The 23,882-nt window shown below is 37.3% G+C and overlaps 2 protein-coding genes across 4 annotated transcripts in view; one reads left to right on the forward strand and one right to left on the reverse strand.

Annotated features, from left to right (window-relative positions):
• Positions 1-23,882, forward strand: part of LOC129750963 (opsin, ultraviolet-sensitive) — a 422,334-nt gene that overhangs the window by 231,012 nt on the left and 167,440 nt on the right. The gene's annotated exons all lie outside the window — the stretch shown is intronic.
• The window catches only part of LOC129750962 (protein yellow-like), a 28,473-nt gene continuing 7,859 nt past the window's right edge, over positions 3,269-23,882 (reverse strand). The window contains exons 2-4 of the mRNA XM_055746184.1: positions 13,057-13,451; positions 3,960-4,629; positions 3,269-3,898 (exon numbers count right to left, since the gene is read on the reverse strand). Coding sequence (XP_055602159.1) covers positions 3,434-3,898; positions 3,960-4,629; positions 13,057-13,430 — 1,509 coding nt within the window. The 5' untranslated portion in view covers positions 13,431-13,451 and the 3' untranslated portion in view covers positions 3,269-3,433. The remainder of the gene's footprint in view (positions 3,899-3,959; positions 4,630-13,056; positions 13,452-23,882) is intronic.

The following is a 23,882-nucleotide window of genomic DNA, read 5'->3' on the forward strand; positions in this document are numbered from 1 at the left end:
AATAACACTAAACTATGAAAAAAATGACACAAAAATAATTCATAAACAAACACAAAAACTACACAAAATGATACAAGAATGGCACAAAAATTACTCAAAAACACACCTTAAACAAAAATGATCATACTGAAACTTTCTCGAAAATGCTTCCATATTTTTTTCTCTACAATTATAATCGCCTTAAAGTTGGTAAACAGATTAACTATGATTCTTATAAGTAGGGATTCCACAATTTCAATATTCTGATGAAATGTGTTTTGTTTTTGGAAAAAAAATTGTTGTGAGGATGAATTCCAAACATTTTTTCGAGTTCTTTTGAACCAATCTAATCATGGTTCTATGACAGAACGCAGTGGAAAGTCATAATCGGAGTACAGATCCACCACCATTAGCCGACGTCGAGCGAATCCCTCACGAATTGACAATTTTTATAACAGCCGCGCCAAATAGTTTGAGTTACAGAAACAGTATTAGCATGCAGCAGCATCAGTTCTACCAGTTTAACTATAACAGCATGTATCAACATATGAGAACTTTATTTTCCGTATTGCTTTCGCGCTCCTTTGGCTGCAGACCAACCCCCGATGATTTATGGCGAACTGCTCGACGATGAAATTGCTGTTGCACTTTTCAATTTCGATTTTACAATTTAAAACAAAGCCATATTGTAGGTAGTTAATACCTTGTGGAGATTTTTTTTTCAGTTGAGCACAGCACTGAACAGCTGAATAAACTCGTTTGGGGATGGAATAGGCACCAAATTAATCTTCTTCTATTGATTTCTTCAAAAATAAAGCGAACAATACTTTTTCCTGAACCTGAAATTAGAAGCAACAATCTATTCTTAGAACTACATTTAGAACATCTGAATTTTGAAACTGTATCAAGATCTGCATTTTAAATCAACAATTTTGAATGAGGGATTAAAAATATAAAATTCTGAATTCTGAAACTGATTTTCTAAATGTTTCAAAAGCTTTTTCCGGTACTATAAGAACAATTTCAACAACTTTCTCCGGAACCGTTTCAACATTCTAAAATAGTTTCAAAACGGTTGCCGCAAAACAATTTCGAAAAGTCAAAATTACAATCAAATCAATCTGAGAGGGAACAGTCAACAGAAATAATGTCAGACATCACGAAATTTTCAACATCAGAAGTTTGCGATTCGAGTATGGAATCAAAAAACAATGTCATTTCCCTGGATCTATTCAATTACTAAGAAGAATTTTATTTATAAATCATAATCCACTTAATTCCTAAAAAAATTTTTTTCATTTGTGAAATCTGATGTCATTTCAAATTAGTTCTCCTACTTACCGCTTGCAGCGCGAGCGAAGTGCTCGAATCAGTCAGATAGCATGGGTACATTTAAAGGCTTTCGAGCTAACCTTAATTTGCATACCTGTAGGCGTTTAAGAACTGATGTATATAAACTGAACAAATGGAATAGACAAGAGACATCTTTTAATTGTTTTTTTTTAATATCTAATGACAAGAAGTGAATCTCCATTTTCGAATTTTGAAACAAAAATCATCATCCGTTTAGATAAAAAGTAATCATGAAACGAAAGTTGTTTTCAGCTCTTTCTCTCCCAGTATCAAAGAAACAGACGAACGGCGACTGAATTCTTGGCATCTGTCCACTAATTCGACCTGAGATAGCATTTCTAGGTTGACCTTCAGAACTTTCAAATTTTCGACTTCATTTTAAGATAATCCTATGCAGTGAGAAAATGGAAAAAATCGTTATTCCTACATTTTAAGCTCTCGGTTTAAGGAATCCAAAAATCCACACCCATGTGCGCTTTGAATCAATTATTCATCATAACTGGAACGAATTTAAACCATAATCTATTAATGAGCCGGGGTGTGAAATAATCGTGAGAAAACTTACGAATTCATCATGCCAAATGGAAAAGAAGTCAAGAACGTACATTTTGCCCCGTAGAATTCGAAAAGCTTTCACACGACCACCGTTTGCTACAATCAGTGCTCAAGATCAACTAGCCTAGGGTACTCGAGTCAACACTTAACCGAACTATTCCACCATTGTGTAAAAGTTGTTCCAAAAATAACAAGAAATTTATCATCTATTGGTCCAGTCACCCTGGCACGTTCCTCGCATCACGATGCCCGGCACGTTTGGTTATTGAAGCAGTTAGCGTCATGAAGAAATAGAATAAAAAAAAATCCAGTCTAAGACGATTTTACTTCTCCGAAAAACTGGGCACGATTTCCGGCGCCAGGCTGATTCAATCAATAGACAAAAAAAAGATAAACATCCTCTTCGTTAAATTTGCAGTAAAGTTCAGTTTAGTTAAATTTTGATGCCCAGAAATTTATCTAACGATTTGAACCTAGAATCTAGAACCTGATCAAAAATCTGAACCAAGAATCTCAATCTAGAATCTCAATCGAGAATCTGTATCTAAAATGCGAATCTAGAATCTGAATCTAGAATCTGAATCTAGAATCTGAATCTAGAATCTGAATCTAGAATCTGAATCTAGAATCTGAATCTAGAATCTGAATCTAGAATCTGAATCTAGAATCTGAATCTAGAATCTGAATCTAGAATCTGAATCTAGAATCTGAATCTAGAATCTGAATCTAGAATCTGAATCTAGAATCTGAATCTAGAATCTGAATCTAGAATCTGAATCTAGAATCTGAATCTAGAATCTGAATCTAGAATCTGAATCTAGAATCTGAATCTAGAATCTGAATCTAGAATCTGAATCTAGAATCTGAATCTAGAATCTTATAGATCAGGATCTGAATCTTAAATCTGAATTTGTGATCTTTATCTAGCATCCAGAATTCCAGAAGGTTAATAAATCTTCAACACTTAGGGTCCTTTTTTGCTTTATTTAGAAAAGAAATAGCTTCCCCTTGTATTAATAGATCTCTCTAAGATCCATTCTCAAGCTCTAATTCTTAAGGTGGATCGATCTTTCAACCGTTCATCTGAATCGACCTTGAAGATCGATCTTTCCCTGAAAATCGAAAAACTTAATTTATATGTTACAAAAAACCGACTTCATTAATCAATAGCATACATTAAGGCGCAATTTTCCACAAGAAATTCGGGTTCTATAAGACATTGCAACTCTTGTTTTTCAGTTAGAGTAGGTAAGAACGATTTATACAGCCTTTCAATTCTTTTTGTCGTATTTCATGTCATCAAAAATTAAATGAGACCGGTAATAGTCTATTTAGGGATTTTTCTGATTGTGAAAAAAGTATGTATTGGAAGAATCTACCATTTTATTTTTTTCATTTTTTAGACCATAATACTAAGTACATAATAATCACGGGTGGCTCAGTTTATTGAGTATATCGGTTTAAAAACACTTACCTACCTATCTATTGCAATTAATACACAATTATTAAGGAAACATTCAACGGACAACAATCTACAAAACTACCATCACGGTTCACACTGTTCCGGATCCCGGTTGAAGGCCAGATTCGGTGGGGATCGTGGCTCGCAAACCGTATTCTTGATCGCGGCCGCCACATCCGTATTCAGCACCCGGAAGTTGACCTCCGAGTAGTCCAGCTGCGAGTACAGGAACACCGGCAGCTTGTTGCTGATAACCCAGATGGACTGTTTCGGTTCCTTGTCCACCTTCAGGTCGTTGGGGAAGGTCAGCTTTTCCTGGTCCTTCTCCAGCACTCCCAGATTGAAGCGGTTGTATGGCTTGGCCAGATCCCAGCATCCGACACCACTTTGCTGGACCAGGGTGAAGAACTGAACGTTGTTACGAGCCACTCCGGAAGTGGAAGATTGACCTGCCTTGCCTCGACTTCCGACCGGTTGGAATGCCTTGGCCAGCCCAAATCCTTGCCAGATGGTTTCGTTTTGGAGCACTGAAGCTGGAACTTGGAATTCCTACGAGAGAAAATTTTCGTTCAAAACCTCATTGCGTTCAATGAATGACTGTTAAACCTACCATAAAACTGGACATGGGATGGTAGAACACCATTCGATCTCCGTTTCGATGAACCGGCGACAGGGACATCCCGAAAACTCCATCGGACCACTGGAAGTTCAGCTCCTTGTAGTTGTAGTCGCTCGCAAGTGGATTCGGATTATAGAGGTAGTTGGTAGTGCGCCAGCTCTTGAACTCCCGCAGGCTGAACACGGTGATTCCGTAGCGCCAAACATCGGCCACATAGGCGAAGGCATCGGCACACTGGCCGTCGCGGATGTCCACCACAATGTTGGTGTGTAGCGAGTCCTGTTTGACCTGTTCCGGGGGCAGTTCGTAGGAGAACAGTTGCTCGTCCGTTTCCAGATTGAAGGCCACGATTTTGGGTGGACAGATCTGCTGCAGGTTGGTGAGGGTATCGATGACTCCGGCGTCCACAACCCAAAGCCGTTCACAGTCGTCCACGAAGATTCGATAAACGGACACCAGCTTGCTACAGTCCGGGTTCTGAGGGGTGGTGTGGAAACTCCAGTCTGGATAAGGGATTAGAGGTAGGCTGGGGTCCTGGACTGGAAGCGGCAGATAGGAGAGAGTTGCGGGTACACCTGGATTCCATCGGGGAGTGGTGATGAAGATGCGGTTTCGGAAGCGATCCACACCCAGTGGAAGATTGTTCTCCGGAATGAAAGCCCTGAAATAAGGATAATAAAGAATGTTTAGGAAAATGGGACAAAAAAAATCAAGCAAAGCTATTGTTGAAGATATTGCATCAGACCTGATTGTAGATATAACTTCAGACCCAGATCCTTGCTGTGAACATGAAATGATTCTTGCTAGTTAACCTAGGTGGTAAATCTATTTTAAGGATCGCATTTCAAGGCACGGCAAAACACCACGTCCCCCTAGTTTGCTACTCTGGGTCCATCGGTGCAATACTTCAAGTAAGATTCTACCCTCTACGCCATAAAGTCCACCTGGGCCACAGACCTTAATTTCCACTTCGAACTGTTCAATATACTATCCTTTAATAGTGGGAAGTCTAATCGCGCTAGTGCGCCCCAAGGAAATACTCGTTACGAATCCTCTTATCGTGCTGATTTGGAATGGCATTTCAGTCATGAGAATCCACTTATCAGCAACGACCTCAATTCAACCCGACTTGATGCACGACCTCTCCTCTAACGAATGATCACATCCTGTTGAAATGGATCCACAGTTTGAACGTAACTACTCGTTCTATAAATTTGGTCCTGTAGGTCCAAAGACACAAATTAACTTGTAGATCGCACTTTCTCTGCTCAGACACGCGAGTCAGGAACTAGACCCCCTGAGCCACTGTTCGAACCCAGGCTCCTCCGACACCTCTATCTTCAGCTGACACCGTTTGTGCCTGACACCTTTCCATCCACGTGTTGACTTCAGTCACTACTTGGCGCAATTGGGCGTGACATTCCCCGGAACGCGTGTCGGCACAAATCTCAAAGTATTGACTTGTAGATAGTCATCACTTAGCGCAATTATTCGTTTTACGAGTCGGGCTCGAGAAGGTCCCGAAACCCATAGCGAGTTGTCAATCGCACTTCCTCCGGTCGCATCCGCAGTTCGGGTTCATGACTCCTCGGCCACGTCTCGGACCCTCACATCTGATATCTGAATACTGGTACCGGGTACCCACATCCAAAAATCAGCATTCGCTACAATAATAAGTTTTCGATATTTCACCGTTATTGACATAAGATTTGAACGCGAGCGGCAATGATATGATTTGTTACCGTCGTAATTAACTTTCCAGCGCAACTACATGGCGTATGACTAATATAAATCATGACTTACATAAAAAGTCAGATTGAAAAAAAAATCAACGGTTATGATTCGAAAACATCCGAAGGAAGCCGGAATAGAGCAATTTCATTTCAGCTTATCTTGCAAGTATAACAGATCGTAGGTAATCCGGATTAGATTTTTATTAATATGGTTTTTTGATTTTGGTGTTTTCCTGCAGATCAAACAATCCGAAGCCAAATTGATGTTAAGTTCGTTTTGGACCTGTTTTAGATTTCGAAAGATTGCTCGATTTCTCAACTTCTGGTTCAGGGTGGCCCCTCATTCGAGCAGATCTGATAATGATGAATGGTTTATCACTTGTGTAACACTTAGCGATAAATATGAGAACGCGATGACTTCTCATCCCTTTCCAATGCCGATGAAGATAACTTGTCCGAAATTATTTTCTCTCGGTCAGTTCTAGTTCTGAGAATATTCTCCGACAAAACTGGAAGCGATCGAAAGAAAAAACGCACAGAGAGTGTTTTTTCTAGCCATTTACTTTGATAAGCGCTAGTGTAGTATTCTTTCGGATGAAAATCTCGCTTACGGATGTTCTATCGTAGGATAACGATTTTTTGGATTCCCTGATTATTCGGGAAAACCGGGAAAAAGTCGGGATTTGAAATCCATCGGTAAAAAGTCTGGGATTCCTAAAAGAAATCGGGAATTTTTCACTATATTATATATTTTAGTGCATTCAATGCTTCAGTATAAAACTAAAAATTGTAAAACCAACACCCAAACCATGTTCTCAAAAATTATACTCTAAATTTCGAGCAACTCAAAACTGATGTAAAATGTAAACTTCAGTCCAGTTGCTACCGAAAAAGTTGATGTTAACAATAGAGTTTTCCGTTTAGATTTATCTGCGTTCAGATTGCATCTTCTTTTTTGTTTAAGTAACGGAATCTCTTAGCCAAAATTCCAAACATTAACTGACTAAGCAAATAAATGAAATAAACTTGTTATTTGTGTTATTAAAAAGCATTAGAAATTGGAACTTCGACTACGGGTCGATATCTGCATATGAAGTGAAATCAGAGATTCGTCGTTTACTTTTAAGATGTCTATTGAATCGTTGAATCTTCATAAATGAATATGTTAAAAAAAAGAAGTAAATAGGTATTTTAAATGAATAAACTTTCAATAAATGCGTAGCATACCGTCAAACGGGGCATCATGCAACAGCGGGGTTCGATGCAACATTTATATAACACTACATTGAATCAATTTTTAATTTCATGTTGTAAGCGTCAGATAACACTTCCGTCGAGGTTTCTGAGATTTGTCGCGAGTAGCAGTAGGTTTCAGCATTATATCGCAGTGATTGTGACTATGTGCAAAGTTTTTCCCCAAAAAAAGCCTTCAATGCGCCGACAGCGCCACAAGTCACAAGCCTCCGCACACATCAAGCTTCAGCACTCCACAATCAGAGGGCCAACCGTAGTAGCCGAAGCTGTTGGTAACCAAGCCAAACGACAGCGACGCCCCGACGCAAAGACGAGCGCGAAGAGAGCAACGACCTGACCGCTCGGGTCAATGCCGGTCAAAGGCGGCTTCCTGGTGCTGGCTCACTTCTGTATTAACCACAGACGTGTGGAAAGCTAAAACGCTATACTTAGCTAAAAACCCAGTATCAGTTAGTGTGAAAAGCCAGACACCAGGTAAGCCAAGAAGCCGCCGAACCGCCATTTTGGGTATCGCCAGAATATGCCCGCTTATGAATCCGTTGTTCCATCATAGGACCCCTTGGTTTTCGGCAAGAATTCCGGAACTGCTACGTGGCTTCGGAAACAAGACGGACGAAGGTGTTTGGTCGATTCCGATTCCCGAACCCATCGGATCGACAACCTCCCCGTTGAAGCAGCAGACGTCCTACAAGCCCGTGGTCCACAAGCTTCCAACCCGGCTGACCTACTACCAACCCAACGAAGCCAACAGCCTTCAGCTTAGCAGCAACACCAGGGCATTGCCCTCCAGGTTTGGCCTAAACTTAAGAACGTGGGAGTAAGGGAGGTGTGTGCAAATAGCAAAAATATAAATTATTGAGAAGTGCAACTTTTGGGGTTTTTTCTGTGGATGTAGTGGCATTCCCTGCGATTTTGGTTTTGTGTAAGCGTGCCGCCCTGAGGCCGAACAAAGGGAGTCCCATAAACGCCGGTGGGAGTGGTAGGTTCATACTTACATATTTAAATATGTAAGTATGAACCTACCACTCCCACCGGCGTTTATGGGACTCCCTTTGTTCGGCCTCAGGGCGGCACGCTTACACAAAACCAAAATCGCAGGGAATGCCACTACATCCACAGAAAAAACCCCAAAAGTTGCACTTCTCAATAATTTATATTTTTGCTATTTGCACACACCTCCCTTACTCCCACGTTCTTAAGTTTAGGCCAAACCTGGAGGGCAATGCCCTGGTGTTGCTGCTAAGCTGAAGGCTGTTGGCTTCGTTGGGTTGGTAGTAGGTCAGCCGGGTTGGAAGCTTGTGGACCACGGGCTTGTAGGACGTCTGCTGCTTCAACGGGGAGGTTGTCGATCCGATGGGTTCGGGAATCGGAATCGACCAAACACCTTCGTCCGTCTTGTTTCCGAAGCCACGTAGCAGTTCCGGAATTCTTGCCGAAAACCAAGGGGTCCTATGATGGAACAACGGATTCATAAGCGGGCATATTCTGGCGATACCCAAAATGGCGGTTCGGCGGCTTCTTGGCTTACCTGGTGTCTGGCTTTTCACACTAACTGATACTGGGTTTTTAGCTAAGTATAGCGTTTTAGCTTTCCACACGTCTGTGGTTAATACAGAAGTGAGCCAGCACCAGGAAGCCGCCTTTGACCGGCATTGACCCGAGCGGTCAGGTCGTTGCTCTCTTCGCGCTCGTCTTTGCGTCGGGGCGTCGCTGTCGTTTGGCTTGGTTACCAACAGCTTCGGCTACTACGGTTGGCCCTCTGATTGTGGAGTGCTGAAGCTTGATGTGTGCGGAGGCTTGTGACTTGTGGCGCTGTCGGCGCATTGAAGGCTTTTTTTGGGGAAAAACTTTGCACATAGTCACAATCACTGCGATATAATGCTGAAACCTACTGCTACTCGCGACAAATCTCAGAAACCTCGACGGAAGTGTTATCTGACGCTTACAATGTATTGTAATAAAGTTATCTTTTAATGATAACAAAATGATGACGACATAATTTCTCGCATCTTAAGCTAGTTGTCTTAAGTTTTTTATTTTTATGTAAAATTTGAAAAATCGAGTAATAAATGTACAAATTTTAACATTTTTTGATACCGAAAAAAACTTTACCCAGTATGACGGATCGGCTTGATAAAATTACCTACAAACTTTTTACAGGTTTCCTCATATTATACCAACATTGTTGGTGTAAAAATATGTTTCGAACAATCACCCAATTTTTTTAAATGAATATTTTTAATATTGTCTGGGTTTAAATGCAACAAAATGCAAACAAAGAAATACCTTGTAAATCTCGTTTCCAAGTGTTGGAATATGAATGTTTTGAATCACGCGTTTGTAAACATTTGAATTTCATTCATCCAAACATTTATTTTTATGATTTCAGCTTTTAGAATTTTTCGTAGTATTATTTAACCCCTGAATGTATGCAGCATCCTTAATTTCAGAAAAAATGTGAAATTTTTTTTTTACAGACCCAAACACTACTGCAATTGGTGTTGTCATGCGTAATTGTCTTTAAGACATCGCAAATATATTAAAAATTATGAATTTTCGTACGTGTTCATAAAATTTTTCATTAAAAACAAAGTTTGTTGCAAGTTACCCCATTTTCTAAGAAGGGTTTTTAGAAAATTAAAAATAACTGAAGAAACCAATAATTTTTTTAACTACGCCAATTTGATGTCCCAGCATCCTTAAAACTTTTGATGCATAAAGGATACGATTAACTGTGAACATAAGTTTTTTAGAAGCTATTGAAGTTGAAAATTGTTGCATGTTGCCCCAGTTGACGGTAGTTACTAGTTTAGGGGCTTGTCATCTAATTTGTTTTAGAATTTAAAACCTTAGTGTACTTTTTAACGAAAAGTTGGTTGGGTTTGACCAGGCCGAATTGATCACCATCATCATGAAAAAATTTTGAAACAACAGAATTAGAATCTCATCTACAAGATCCAAAAAGCAAATATGATTGACGGAGGTTTCTTGTAGGAATGATTCGTACATTCAACTAAAGTTTCTCAAAAAAAAAAATGCTGATGGCGTTTCATTCTGTCTGGTCAAATTTCGACCATTCGTCCTCCGGTATAAAATAAAAACTCAAGAATTATTTTCAGATCAAACATTAAGGAGACAGAAATGATAATTTAGGTATAATTGTGATTGTATGGATAAAACAGAAGTATGAAAATGCAATTTGAAACGATTACTCTATAAATCGTTTGACCAGCATATTTTTGCTAAGTGTTAGTGAATTCCGTTTTTAAGCTTTTTTTTAAAGATGTTTAAGCTTTATTTTGCCGCGGTAGCATTGGAGATAAAAGCTTTAAAACATCTGAAAAGCTTAAATCTGATTAAAAAAATCTTAAATCTGACCAAAAGAAACTTAAAGATGTTCGTCAAACACGTTTTACAAAGTTCCGTACTCGTGGAATAAAATCAACGAGGAGAACACACGAGTTTGCAACTTTACACAACGCGTATGTTAAACATCTTTCAGACTTGAGCTTATTTTGGGTAGATTCAAGCGGACTTCCAACTTCCGAAAGATTTCCGACAACGAAAAGTGAAGTACTGGATTGTTGGAAGTCTGTGTTTTGTTGCCAGTTCACCAGCAACGTTTCTAAACTTTTTATTTAAATTCACAAAATAGTTTTGAACTGATTAACGTCTTGAAAATGAATCTACTTCCTTGAAAAGCATAGGGTTTTACCAGATTTGTCACGATTACGGTATAAAACGTACGACCAGCATGTTTTTGCTACCTGTTAGTGAATCTCGTTTTGAAGCTTTTTTTTTTTTTTGAAGTTTTTAAGCTTTTTTTGCCTTTATAAAATTGAAGTTGAAAGCTTTAATGCATCTGAATGCTTAAATTTGATCAAAAAAAACACTTAAATCTGACCAAAAAAAGATTAAATCTAAAAGATGTTCGTCATACGCCTTTTGTACAGTTGCATACTCGTGGGTTTTACAAAGTTAATAAAATACATTCAAAGATTTTGGAAATAAATAATACACATGAATCATGATTGCACATTAGATTCAAAAATTAACTTCTTTGTGATTCTAATTTACTTATTTGCGGTTGTGAAGATTTCTTAATAAGAAATGTGCCGTTTATTTGAATAAGTTTGATATAAACCTTTTCATTAGTACAGAATTTATGATAAAATAAATTCTTTCCACATTGTTTCAAATATCTCTATTCATTAAAAACTTTAATTTGTTTCAGATTGAAAATTACTAATTTTCTTTGATATTGTCACCGCTTACACTAATCCTTATAAATTGCCCAAACCGGTATCATTTGTGTTTAGTTCAAAACTTTGCATATCTCATTTTGGTTTGGCTTTTTTATAGATGTTTTTATTTGAATATTGGTTTTCTTGTGAGCTAGATATAAAGATGTGCTAAATTTGGACCGGTGCTGATTTTTGGGTTTATTAAAAAAAAAAAAAAAATTAAACCCCTTATTGAAGATAGAATACAGTAAAGTCGACCTTTTGTGATTTTTGTTTGTTTTTGAGAATCGGAAATTTTGTGAGATCATGCTCTAAAATGTCGGGAAAAATGCGGGAAATCAAAAATTGAACTTCAGTGATCACTCTGTCATTTTTTCTGAAAAAAAAACTCGAATTAGGATAATCGCAAATAAACTAAGAATGTTTAAATTGGTCACAAAAAACGAGTTATTGAGTTTCGCTTTTCACAGTGTAAATTAAGAGCAAGTGATAAAAATACAAAAGCACGCAAAAAGAAGCAAACATTTCAGTAATTCTACGACTAATGATGCGTGTTGTCCTTAGAAAATCGAAAAGAACTGGATTCAACACATTGAAGAAAAAGTTTTTTTTAAACAGAACATATCTTTAAAAAACTGTTGTATCCGTAATTTTTCCAACATTTTCAAAAATCGAGATTTTTCGTATTTAGAAGAAATCCAAAAATAAGATTGCGAAAGTTTAGGTGGTGGTTAAACCTTATACATGAAGCGTACAAATGATGAAATGTCCACAATTCAGGAGTCACAAAAGTTCACAAAAATATTCTCTTATCGTAAACGACGCCTAGCTTAAATTTGTAGATCAAGGGATGAAAGTTCAGGTTGATCCTTGAGAATCCCGTTAAATTTTATATGTTTTTATTAAAATCAATGGTTCATTGCAAGTTACAGACCACAGGATTACGTAGAAGAAACGTTGACCAAAAAATTCCAATAAACAATATGACATGACAGATACTCCAGGTTTTATGAAAATTGAAAAATCGTTTTTTTTTTAGTTGAGGCGTTTAGAATCAGAGAGAGATAAATGCCCAAATGATAAATAGTTACAGGAAAAACGTTCATCAAAGTTTTAAAGGTGCTATATTTTTGAAATATTTTTCAGATTCAAGCAGCATTATTTCAATCAATAAAGGGGTTGAAAATTTGAATAATGCACCAACTGTAGACTGAAATTTGAAGAATCGATTGGTATTCTAATCTTAAAATAATGATTTCGTCACTTAAATCCCTAGCAACGATTTGAAGCTTTCGATACTTGATCTCTGAATCAGTATTTTTACTTTCAATGATGTTGAAAAATAATGGAAAATCAAATGTTTTTAACATGTATAGATATATCTTGTGTGTTTTTTCTAACATTCTTTACTAGTAGATAGTATATTATAATTGGATATAAAGGTGAAAGTGTGATTCCAATATACATACCTACATCTTTTAAATTAGATTAAGTTGTTTTCGTTTCAGTCGTTTGCAACTCATCTTTGAGCAGCATGTGAAACTTCAGAAATAACAACAAATCCAATATACAACTTTTCTGTCGGCTTCGGGTTTAACTCAACGAAGAAACTTCTACTTCGCAATGTCACCAACAGAACAGATTACTCACTGGAAATGAAATCGTCTTTGCTCCTATCTAGCCTTGGTCAGCAAATTCAGACATCACTTGCTCGCTGATTAACTAAGCTATTCACCAGCAGGTGGCGTCTTAGTAGTACATAAAGTCAATCACGAGACGAAGCCTTGCAGAAATTAATAATAAACCGTTACCAAGCTCATAAATATATCACCAAAAAGTCATTAAAATGTAACTTACTTGGTCCGGATGGCGTTGTTACGGGCCTGTAAGCTCGGATACAGGAAGTCGATGATTTTCCACTGGTAGATCACATCGAACGCATCCTTGCCGAGGCTGGTGGCGAAATCTTCCTTGGCTGCAGCCCTCTGCTGACCGGGAGACCCCCCGAGTGCCATCAGTCCACCGGGTGCCACATATGGGTTGGCCAGAACCGTGTGGGAGGACGATGACGCCGACGAATAAGAAGAGGATGCCGGTGAGAAGGAACCATGACCGGTGAAATTGCTGGAAGTTCGTCGATGGCTCGTAAAGGGTGAATTTCCGTGCGTGACCGTGACCAACAGGCAGCTGATTACGGTTGCCACCGGCAGCAGATTGGAACGGCGGGACATTTCAGCCACTCTCTTATGATTCTGAAATGTAAAATTGGATTTCTGATTAGTTCGTAAAAGTTTAATAATCTGACTGGGAATAATGGTTTGTGCATATGTGGGGTTAATTGATCAGGAGGACGCACATATGGCGGTCACATTTCCGGTGGCGCTTCGTTCCGTAGGATATAAACTATTTAAGCAAAATTTAATTAAGTTAATCGCAACAGCAAAACAACATCGTTAATTAGCGGGCACAAATCATATTGAGCCCGGTCGATCATCACGAAGCCAGGGGTAAAGTGCAGCTGTTGACGCTAATTGAATACAAGGACGTGACAAACGGGAGCAAAACACGTTAATTCTAGAGAGACTTCCCAATAGTTCAGAACGATTGAATCTATCAATTATGTTTATTCGAGCATTGTACAGTGGTCCAGAACGGAAATTTAGCGAGACCAAATTTAATCAAACGCAGAAACTATAACATTTAGACAAACGGTGTCTTTAACAAAGGTGCTCATCATATATTGCGCTTTTATTTATAATACAGTATCAGATACTAGCACGTGTCATTTTTCCATGATTTTGACATAATAACTTGTTTAATTGAAAAGATAGAGTATAGGTATACGTAAGCGGTGTCTTCTAAATAAGCACTTTAATCAAATCAAAATGCGAACCCTTTTTTTCTTGGGCGACAAATATCTATTTTGAAGCATTCGTTAGTTGTATAAGGCTTTTTCTGTAAAAAAGATTGATTTGTGTGTGGAATTATCCCAGAGGCGTTATTTTTTTAACTCGAGAAAAAAATCAAAAGTTTGTTCATTCCTAAAACAAAACAACACATTCGACTGACCCTTCAAAGAAGAACCCTTTCATTTTTCATCGAAAAGCCACATGTTCATCGTACTGATGCGTAAATGCAATAAAAAAAGTTAAATAAGTGATTTTGCTCCATTTGTTAACATCTTTGTCAAATTTATACAAATATTGTAGAAAAAAATATAAAAAATTGGTAATTTTCCTTGGAAATACATTTTAACCATGTTTATCTCAGTGTAAACTTAAAGTGTTATCGCAAATTAAATATCAAACGCCAGCGGCTATGACACAGTAGATAGAACTCAATGCTGCTATGCCAATGATTATGGGATCGAATCTCTGTCATATCATAGTATTCTTTCTGCGATTTGGTTGTTCCGCGCTTGATCCCATAGTAAGTTTTTCTTGTCTCGTCAAGATCTTTCGAGCCGTATATTGCTCATCCGTGTACAATTACCCATTCTCCTTTATCCAGTTATTCATGAAAAACTTAGGGTAAATCAAGTGAAATAAGGCTTTCAGAGTAATGTGATCTAAAAATGAATTTAGTCCATTCGGTTCCCTGCATTTTTCTTCATAAGAAATGATTGTTAACAAGAATTTATCTCGCGAAGGGTGCTTGAAAACGAAAAAGGTACGCTTTTTATGCAAAAACCCCAGTGTGCATTGGTCTCTTTACAGTCTTCGACAAACCCCATTGGCACCATTTTATGGTACCAATCCAGTTTCATGAATATGAAATATCATTAACCTTCTAAGTCATAGGTGGCCAAACCATGGTCCGCGAGTCACATGTGGCCCGTGACCAACTTTTTGTGGCCCGCGAAGCTCTTTTTGGAAAAAAAACCATGTTCTAAGAATTGAACGTTTTCTCGGTCTGCATATATCATTTGGACAAATATATCTGAACCTACACTAAGTAAATTCAAAACAAAGATTTGAAAATCTATTTGAATTGATATAAGTCAAAAGGGTAAAAGTATATGAAACCTTATTTGGGAAAACACGCTTTTCAATTGTTGTGTTTGACCATTTTCCGTACATTTATCGAACGTTTGCAATTTTCTTTCGAACGTAAAGGTATGGGATTATAACTTAAAAAATCTGAAAAAAACAAATATGATTTAAAACATTATTTACTCAAAATAGACCCTTTTTACACTTTACCCCTTTGGCTCTGAGGGCCTCTATAATTTTACAAAAAAAAATCGTCACTGAATACAAAAACGATTACAATTTTTAATTTATCTAAATTGTAGGGCATTTAACACAATATCTGTAATTTCTATCACCCATTTTCAAAGCTTTCCGATTGGGTTTTGGTGGCTAGATATCATTTGTATGAAGAGCATTCAAGCGAACTCTAGTTTTAGTATTGAAAAGTTTGGATAGCCTTCGAAAGATAGTAAGATCGTATCAAAATGGTATAAAAATCGTTGAAAAAATCACCGAATCATATCAACATCATAATTAAAACTTTACAACAACTTCAATTATTCCCAACTTGAATTCTATTTCAAAAACTTCGTTCTTCCATCAAAATTTAAAAACTTTTGCAAATTATGTAAAATGTAGAAAGTTTACTCTGTAAATTTTTCCAATTTGCTATTTTTACTAAGCTTGAATAGAAAAGCTATATTTATGAAAACTAAACCAAATCTAAATATATTTTAATTGGCAACGTGCTCTGTATTTTGGTATATCAATATTGAAAAACTAAAACGATATTACAATTGGGTAGTAGAATACAACTAGAACCGGTTTGGTACTGACTAATCTCTCAGAGAAACGAATTTTTGTAGCAAATTTTTTAATTTGAAGAGGTACAATGATTATAAAATAATCAAGTTCGTATTCATTCTATTTAAAGATGGCTTTCTCAATACACTTGTCAAATCGACTGGAAAAATTGGAAAAAGTCTAATTGAGTTGAGGTTGAGGTCCGTACTTTGAAAAATCAATATTATTTATGATATAACTAGAGTTCGTTGAAAAAAAGTTGCAGAGGTTGTTTATAAGAAACGACCGAGAAGTTCACGTAGAATTACAATGTCTTTGTGCGTCAATTTGCTTTTCGTCTTAAATTAGCATTCTAGAATAAAGTATGTCAAATTTTTTTTAAAGGAATTGATCTTCAAGAAAAGTCATTCTTCCCTAAATTGTCGTTTAATACCTAATAATGGTCTAAAACGACCCATAAGATAGTATGCAGCTTTTTCAACTGCATAACAAAAGACGAATTAAATATTAGTATAAGCAGAAACAAGGCAAATGCCGTCGAAATGATTGCGCCCGGCAGTTATGCAAATAATGTGATCAACACACGAGCTTTGTATCAAACGCTTGCGAGAAGAGCTTACAACGACTGCTTTGATCTAAACGCTTGACTCAGTGCAAAAGCTTTCAAACTGTTTAGCCTCATGCGTCTCGTTGGAATCAGTATCTTGTTTTTATTTCCCTTCAGATCACATAGCAATCACTAGCTAAAAATGTTGGTTTTACCTAGGATGCCGGAGCATTCGTTGGATAAACTATGTTTTCTTATAATCAAACTTGATTAAACGGCCCTTTTCAGGGCCAAAATCTTAAAAAGAGATAGTCTTGACTTTTGTATTGTGGGTGGGTGGTATAGTGGTCTGGATGGGTGGGTGGTGGTGATGTGGGATAGGTGGGTGGATGGTGGTGGTGTGCGATGGGTGGGTGTGTGTATGGTGGTTGTGTGCGATAGGTGGGTGGATGGTGGTGGTGTGCGATGGGTGGGTGTGTGTATGGTGGTTGTGTGCGATGGTTGGGTGGTTGGATGGTGGTTGTGTGCGATGGTTGGGTGGGTGGATGGTGGTTGTGTGCGATGGGTGGGTGGGTGGATGGTGGTTGTGTGCGATGGGTGGGTGGGTGGATGGTGGTTGTGTGCGATGGGTTGTGGTTGGGTGCGATTTGTGGGTGGGTGGTGTGTGTGTGCGATGGGTTGGTGGGTGTTGGTTGTGTGCGATGAGTGAGTAGGTGGTAATGGAGTGCGATGGGTGGGTGGTGTGCGATTGGCCAGTTGCATGGATGGGCGGGTGGTGGTGAGCCATGGGCGTGAGAAAAAGATGGGTGGGTGGTGGTGTGCGATAGGTGGATGGGATAGCTGCGGTGGGCGGGTGGTGTTCCATGGGTAGTGATGGGAGGTGTGTGTTGCATGGCGATGGACGGTGTTGATGGGAAGTGTGTGTGTGTGTGTGTGTGTGTGTGTGTGTGTGTGTGTGTGTGTGTGTGTGTGTGTGTGTGTGTGTGTGTGTGTGTGTGTGTGTGTGTGTGTGTGTGTGTGTGTGTGTGTGTGTGTGTGTGTGTGTGTGTGTGTGTGTGTGTGTGTGTGTGTGTGTGTGTGTGTGTGTGTGTGTGTGTGTGTGTGTGTGTGTGTGTGTGTGTGTGTGTGTGTGTGTGTGTGTGTTTATTGGTGTGAATGGGTGATTGGTGTCGCGGGTGACCTGAGCTATCACTACTTGCTCCCGCCGCTGTTGGTCATCTCTGCTCTGCTCTGCTCATGTGCCAGGTTTGAATTTCTCAGACAAAATGAAATAAACCGTCAGTCGACCCCTTCTTTTATATTTTTCGTAGGCTGGTAAAAAACCAAAACTCAGGAAGGGGCGGGGCGTCCTAGTTTTCTTTCACTTTCGAATAGCCAATCAACGTTGAGCACGCTTGGTATGTCTTTTAAGAAAGATGTCTTTGAAAGAGGAGTTTTTCGTGACGCGAGATCCGTTCGCGAATTTCAATTTGCCCCCCTATAGTGTTGCCGTAAGACGTAATTCTACGTCAAAAAATTATCTTCTTATTAGTATGCGCATTTGGCCGCCTCTCTCCTACTACTCCCCGGATTAAATCCTGCACAACCTAATCTTTCCTGAAGGACTAATTTCCGATATAAAAAAATGCGATGAGAAAACCAGAAAAGTTAACCATTTAAAATGGGGGGAGGAGGGATTTAGGGGTCAAACCCCCCCAATTGAGATTATTTTGTGTAAAATTTTAAAGTCAAGAAATGAATTTACCGGAGCAACGGAAAATTACTTGATCCCAAAATGAGTTTAAAAATAAGTTGTACTAAAAATGGCAGAAAATTGGCTGCCTTCTGGCTGAATTTAGTCCTACATCACTCTAGGCCTAAAAAATTTCATCTTACAACCCTAATAAATGACGTTCACGAGTTGAAACTAATTTGAATTGCAAATTTCGATTTGCATGTCAATAAACCTTTTGTACATATAGCAACTCAAATCTTAATAGTCCAAACCCCTACTTCGTCTTTAGTATAGATTTCTATTGAAAAGTGTAACTAAACAAGTTCAGAATTTGAAACCAACAGTTTTTATTTCAAAATGTATTAATCGAATACTAATCCAACACATCAACTAGTTGGTAGCCATGTGATAGGTGACAGGTTGTTCCTAAATGCTCAGCTCTACATTCAAAAGGATTTTAATAAATTTCATAAAGCCACACAATTCCCTATTGTTCACAGCGCATAGCATTTAGATGCTTATTTTGGCTGGCTAGAATCCATATATGCAACTTTTGAAAATAGGTAAAAATCATAAGAGAAATTTCAGCATTTTTTTTGCCAAAACTTTAGAACAATGCCTTAAATAATAATAATAAAAAAGATTTTCAATCAATTATCAACTTTCGCCAAGGCCGCAAGTAATTTTGACTTTTTTGAAAAAAGTTATAGATGTACGGATGTACCTATATTTCTTTTTGTTTACTTTTCCCGATACTGTTAAATACGGGAGTTTTGACGAATATGCACAACAAATTTTAAATATTAGATATTTCTTAAAGCAAAAATCAAATCTTTATGCAGGCTTCAACAGATTTGTCAAATGACAAAAAACTTTCTTTTTAATGTCAGAAATACGGGTAATTATATCTTTCCAGATTTTTGAAAATTGTAGAATTTAACTTCTTTAGATAATTGTATCTCTGAAAAAAAAATATCATCAATTTTTTTTCTTAACATATAAACATCTTTTCACCGAAACAAGAGGTGATAGACCAATTCCGACAAATGATTCAATAGCTAAGTTTTCGAAATCACTCATTGAAGCACCAAAATTTCTACTCCCTTGAGATAACAATTAAACTTTATAGACAAGTTTTTAAAAAGGTAAAAAGTTTTTATTTATTGTAAAACTACTTCTACTATTTCTACTTATATTTAAAAAAAATCTTTTGCATCTCCATATTTTGTTTTAATTTTCAAATAAATGTACTAAAACTAAAAGTTATGTTTTTTTTTCAAATCAATTTTTCATGTCGATGTTTGATTATTTTTTTTATTAAGTTTGCCTTTGTTTTTCAATTATGAATTTTTTGTTCTGAAAACATAATATTTTTGAAAGGAGGAGTATGTCATGAGTTGATTGCAACGGGCGAGTTTTTTTTTTCTTCGTCAGCTAAAAATTTAGATTTTTGGTATTTAAGGGGGGAATAGGGTCTAACACTTTCAAAAAATCACTTTTTTTTAAATTGTAAAACATGTTATGTTGTGTCAAATTTTCAAGTCAATCGAAGCAAAACTGTAGAAATTATAGGGCTTTATCTCCTCTTATCTAATACTGCAAGAATTCGGCGCCGATCTCGGCGATAATCTTGGCGATAATCTTGGCGATAATCTTGGCGTCAAAATGCAGAGTAAAGAAGCCAGAATAAGACAGAGACTTGAAAAAAAAGAAGCCGAAGACAACGAAATTGCTGCATGGAACGTTCTTTATGAGTTGAAAAAAAATGGCTTGTTTAATTTTTAGAGCAGAAACTTCAATCGCGTTTTTTCTCGAAAGCACATTTTTAAAGTCAGTGGACATCGTCATTTGAAAACTTCTTCACCGATTCTTTTCAAATTTGGAACATATTTTCTACATATAAAATACCAAACCCCAAAAATTTTCTTATTTTTTGTACTTTGGGGAGATTTTACAGATAAAAAATGGCGGATTTTTTCGTGAAAAATCGTAGTTTTTACTTCAAACAGCCACAAAAATTTCATAATTTTTGTTAAGTTAAATAAAATCGTTGGGGTCCAGAAGAACATCTATTAAAAATATTCTGCTCTGATTTTTGACTTCAGATGATTCTGTGCTGAGATACAGTGTCCACCGCAAATCCTGTTTTCTAAAAGGCATCCTCGAAAGTGCTCCGTCACCGGCTCATTTTTCAATATTTTTCTACGAAAAAAATACTAAATGTTCTTTTAACAATGCTTTGTATAATACAAAAAAAAATTGAATACATTTGTTTGAACGATAGCTCTAAAAAAATTCGTGAAAATGGTGTTTTTTTTTACCCGTTAGACCCTATTCCCCCCTTAAGTGATACAAATGCTTTAAAACGTTAAAGCAATCTAACTACCAAATTCTCGTGTTATTGATCGTTAAGTGTGATCGTCAAAAAACGACGCGGACGTTCCCCCAGCGCTGTACAGAGCAGAAATCCTTCAAGGGTGACTTGGAAAGTGGAGAATTTCATCATTCCGTTCCATTATGACTATATTAAGCATTAAATTGAACAGAGAACGATTGCTGAAAAAAAATATAGAAAGTGTTCAAATTTTGGATTGCCGAGAATCAATGGCTTAAAAACGGATGCACGTCCCCGAATTTTGTGGCTTTGCAATGTTTTTTTTTTGCTTCTTAAACGTAGTCCATTTAACCATTTAAATTTTAGTTGGATTTTAAATCAGATTATATGAGATAGTGAATCATGTTTTAATGTTTTATATGGCATTTTGTGATAAGTTTTTGTGTATTTAATCATAATTAGGTACCGTAAAAGCGGTTAACATTGATCACAAAGGTAATTTTGATCAGCATGAAATTTTCCAGATAATCATCAATCAATTGGTCTAGAATTGTCCAAACTTTTTTCTACGTTTAAAAACCTATAAGAATTTCAAATTGGGAAAAACTTAGATCGCTTTTTAAAATTTGAATGTAAGTAAAAATGTAATTTCAAAATCTTTAAATATCTTTTTTTCGAAGGCTCGCAATCACAAACACCCTTCCATAAGAAATTAAAGCGGTAACAAGCAAACAGATTGGTTCATGTGAGATTTTTTTTCTTTTAGAAATGTTTTTTTCAAGTAGTTTGTGTTGTGATTTGAGGAAAATTGTTGATATGTAAAAAAGGGACATTTTAAAGAGTTTGCCAGTAAAGCTAGAAACTCTATCGAATGATTAAGTTTGAAGGAAAAAATAAAAGGGCGAGGGCCTAGGGAATTGAATGAACAAACTTTCATTTGTCTTTGTAGTTAAAAGTGTTTTGGTAATGTTAAAAAGTTTAGCCCCTTAATTTATGCAGCATCATTGTTCATTTTTCGATTTTTATTGTTGTTCGGCCTAAATACATTAAGGATCGCAATGTTTTTTTTTTTTGGACCGTGAAGGGATCTAAATCAAGAAACACACAAATTAAGAACGTGTTTTGTATCCTTTATGATCATGAAAACTCGTTAAAACCGTCAGAATAGAGACTGATCAATGTTACCCCACAGCATCAAATTCCAAACAGAGACGAAATCGATTTTTGAATCAAATTTCAAGTAGTCTGTCCATAACTGGTTTTAAGAATATGAAGCATGCCACATTTCCCTTAACAGAAAAAATAATCGACAAATATTGAAGAAAGTGATCAATCTCACCCCGGATTACGGTTATTCGTCGAAAGATGGTTCGGTTATGAAATTTACCTTTTGGTGAAGGTGAAAAGCGGCGACATATTTTGACGGCGTTTTCACAGTTCTAATGAAGCTGTCCATCTTCTGAAGACCATTTGAATAACTTTGGGAGGATCTTTCAACTCGAATATTTTAATCCGTTTCAATATAAGAGAAGGACATTCACATAGAAAATACTCCGACGATTCCTTCTCCATTCTGCAGAAACAACCCTCATCAGAGATTGTTTTTTCCAATTTTTCATGTGATATTTGCTTTTACAGTGCAACGAGCCCTGACAACATTTGAAGATCTTTCTTGGATAAACTAAGAGCTTTCACGATTTCTTGATACTTGGATGGATAAATCTTCAAGCCTGCCGCTTTCGAACAGCATTTTTCCAATGATATGCAGTAATAGATGTTTTCATATTTTTTTTGTGGGCTTGTGATATAGCTCAGTTGGCAAGTCCGTTTCTTCCTGAACCGATGTCCGTGAATTCGAGCCCAAGAGCAAACATCGATCACAGTTGTACCGTTACCGTGTAAGTTTTTCAATGACTGTCCGCCAATTGCATCGTTGATATAAGTCGTGAATGACATAAAGATGTTAAAACCACTATAATCGAAACAAAAAAATAATTTTTTTTGTCTATACTTCAATTGTGTTTAGATGTATTGCAAACAAAAATTCTGAGCCGTCAAGCGTAATAGAGTACCCTTCCCTGGCCCAGCTTTTGGACTTTTTATTGCTTTCTCTATGGCAATGCCCACAAACCCAGTATAGATAAACTGAATTTTGTAGAATTGGGTTTTCCAAGCTATTCCTACACTAATTTTGAAGAGCATGTGAAGATCCTGTAAAAAATATTATGGGTAGTCTTTCATAAATATGCTTAAAAGGCAGTTTTCCGAAAATTCAACCATCAACTTGGAATGTTAGGAACATCTGAAAAGAATTGCATTAATACGAAACCCGTACGAAACAAAATCTGCAACCGGCAAGATGTCATAGCAAAGAAAGCAACATTTCAATTAGCTTAGTAGATACGAAAAGCCACCCATATCGGTCTCCGTCCATAGTGTACCACACACACATTTCGAATGGACCGTTTCGAGCTGACTGGAACCTTGTTGCACAATAATACCGGTCGGGTTGCCGGCAACCGTAGAATGGGGACGCCAGAAATTGGACTAACTGCAAGTCGGTGAATCAAAACTGAACCCTTGCCACATTGCAGGTATTTTTTAAATTTATATTGACATAATTAAGTTGACAAATTCAATCAGCCTGACATCCATATGGTTGCAACAGATTTCCCGTGATACATGTCGGTATATTATGTAAATGCAGCCAAAGTGAAGGTTAGCAGCGGATCAGTGATTAATCAACTTTGGTCGTGATTGCGGTCCGATTGGTGGGAAAGTTGGTCTCGTTCTGGTTTTTGGTTCAGGTCATTGTGGCATATGACATTATTATTTTTTTCTTTCAAAAGTTTCCCTACAGAAATCAAAATTTATCAACAAGAACTAAGGTTTTCTAATCCTCTAATCTGAATACGTGTTGCTCAACTGTTTCATTTAGGATCCAGATCTGGTTCAAAACCAGAAACAGACTTCCAGAAGCCGTTGTTCAGTTTGTAACGTCTCAATTAACGTTTATGTAAATCGGTTGCCAATTAACAGCCGGCATGTTTTACAAGTTTTTTTTTCCGCCGCCAGGTCTAATCAAATCGAGCTAGGAAAACTGATTTGCGTGAAGCGCTTCAAAACCGCGCGCCAAGCAGTTCAAGAACCTTCAGTCAGACACCGGCCATACCGTCTCTGTAGACATCGCTAAAGTAGAACTGGAAGCGGTTCAGCGCAGTTTGATCAAAACAACTACCCCAAGTCGAACTAAAATATGACAAGGTCGGCTAGCCGCTGCTCTAAGTTATAGCGACTTGTTAGTGTGGATGA

This window comes from Uranotaenia lowii, chromosome 3 (assembly GCF_029784155.1).
Source record: "Uranotaenia lowii strain MFRU-FL chromosome 3, ASM2978415v1, whole genome shotgun sequence".
Classification (NCBI taxonomy): Eukaryota; Metazoa; Arthropoda; class Insecta; order Diptera; family Culicidae; genus Uranotaenia; species Uranotaenia lowii.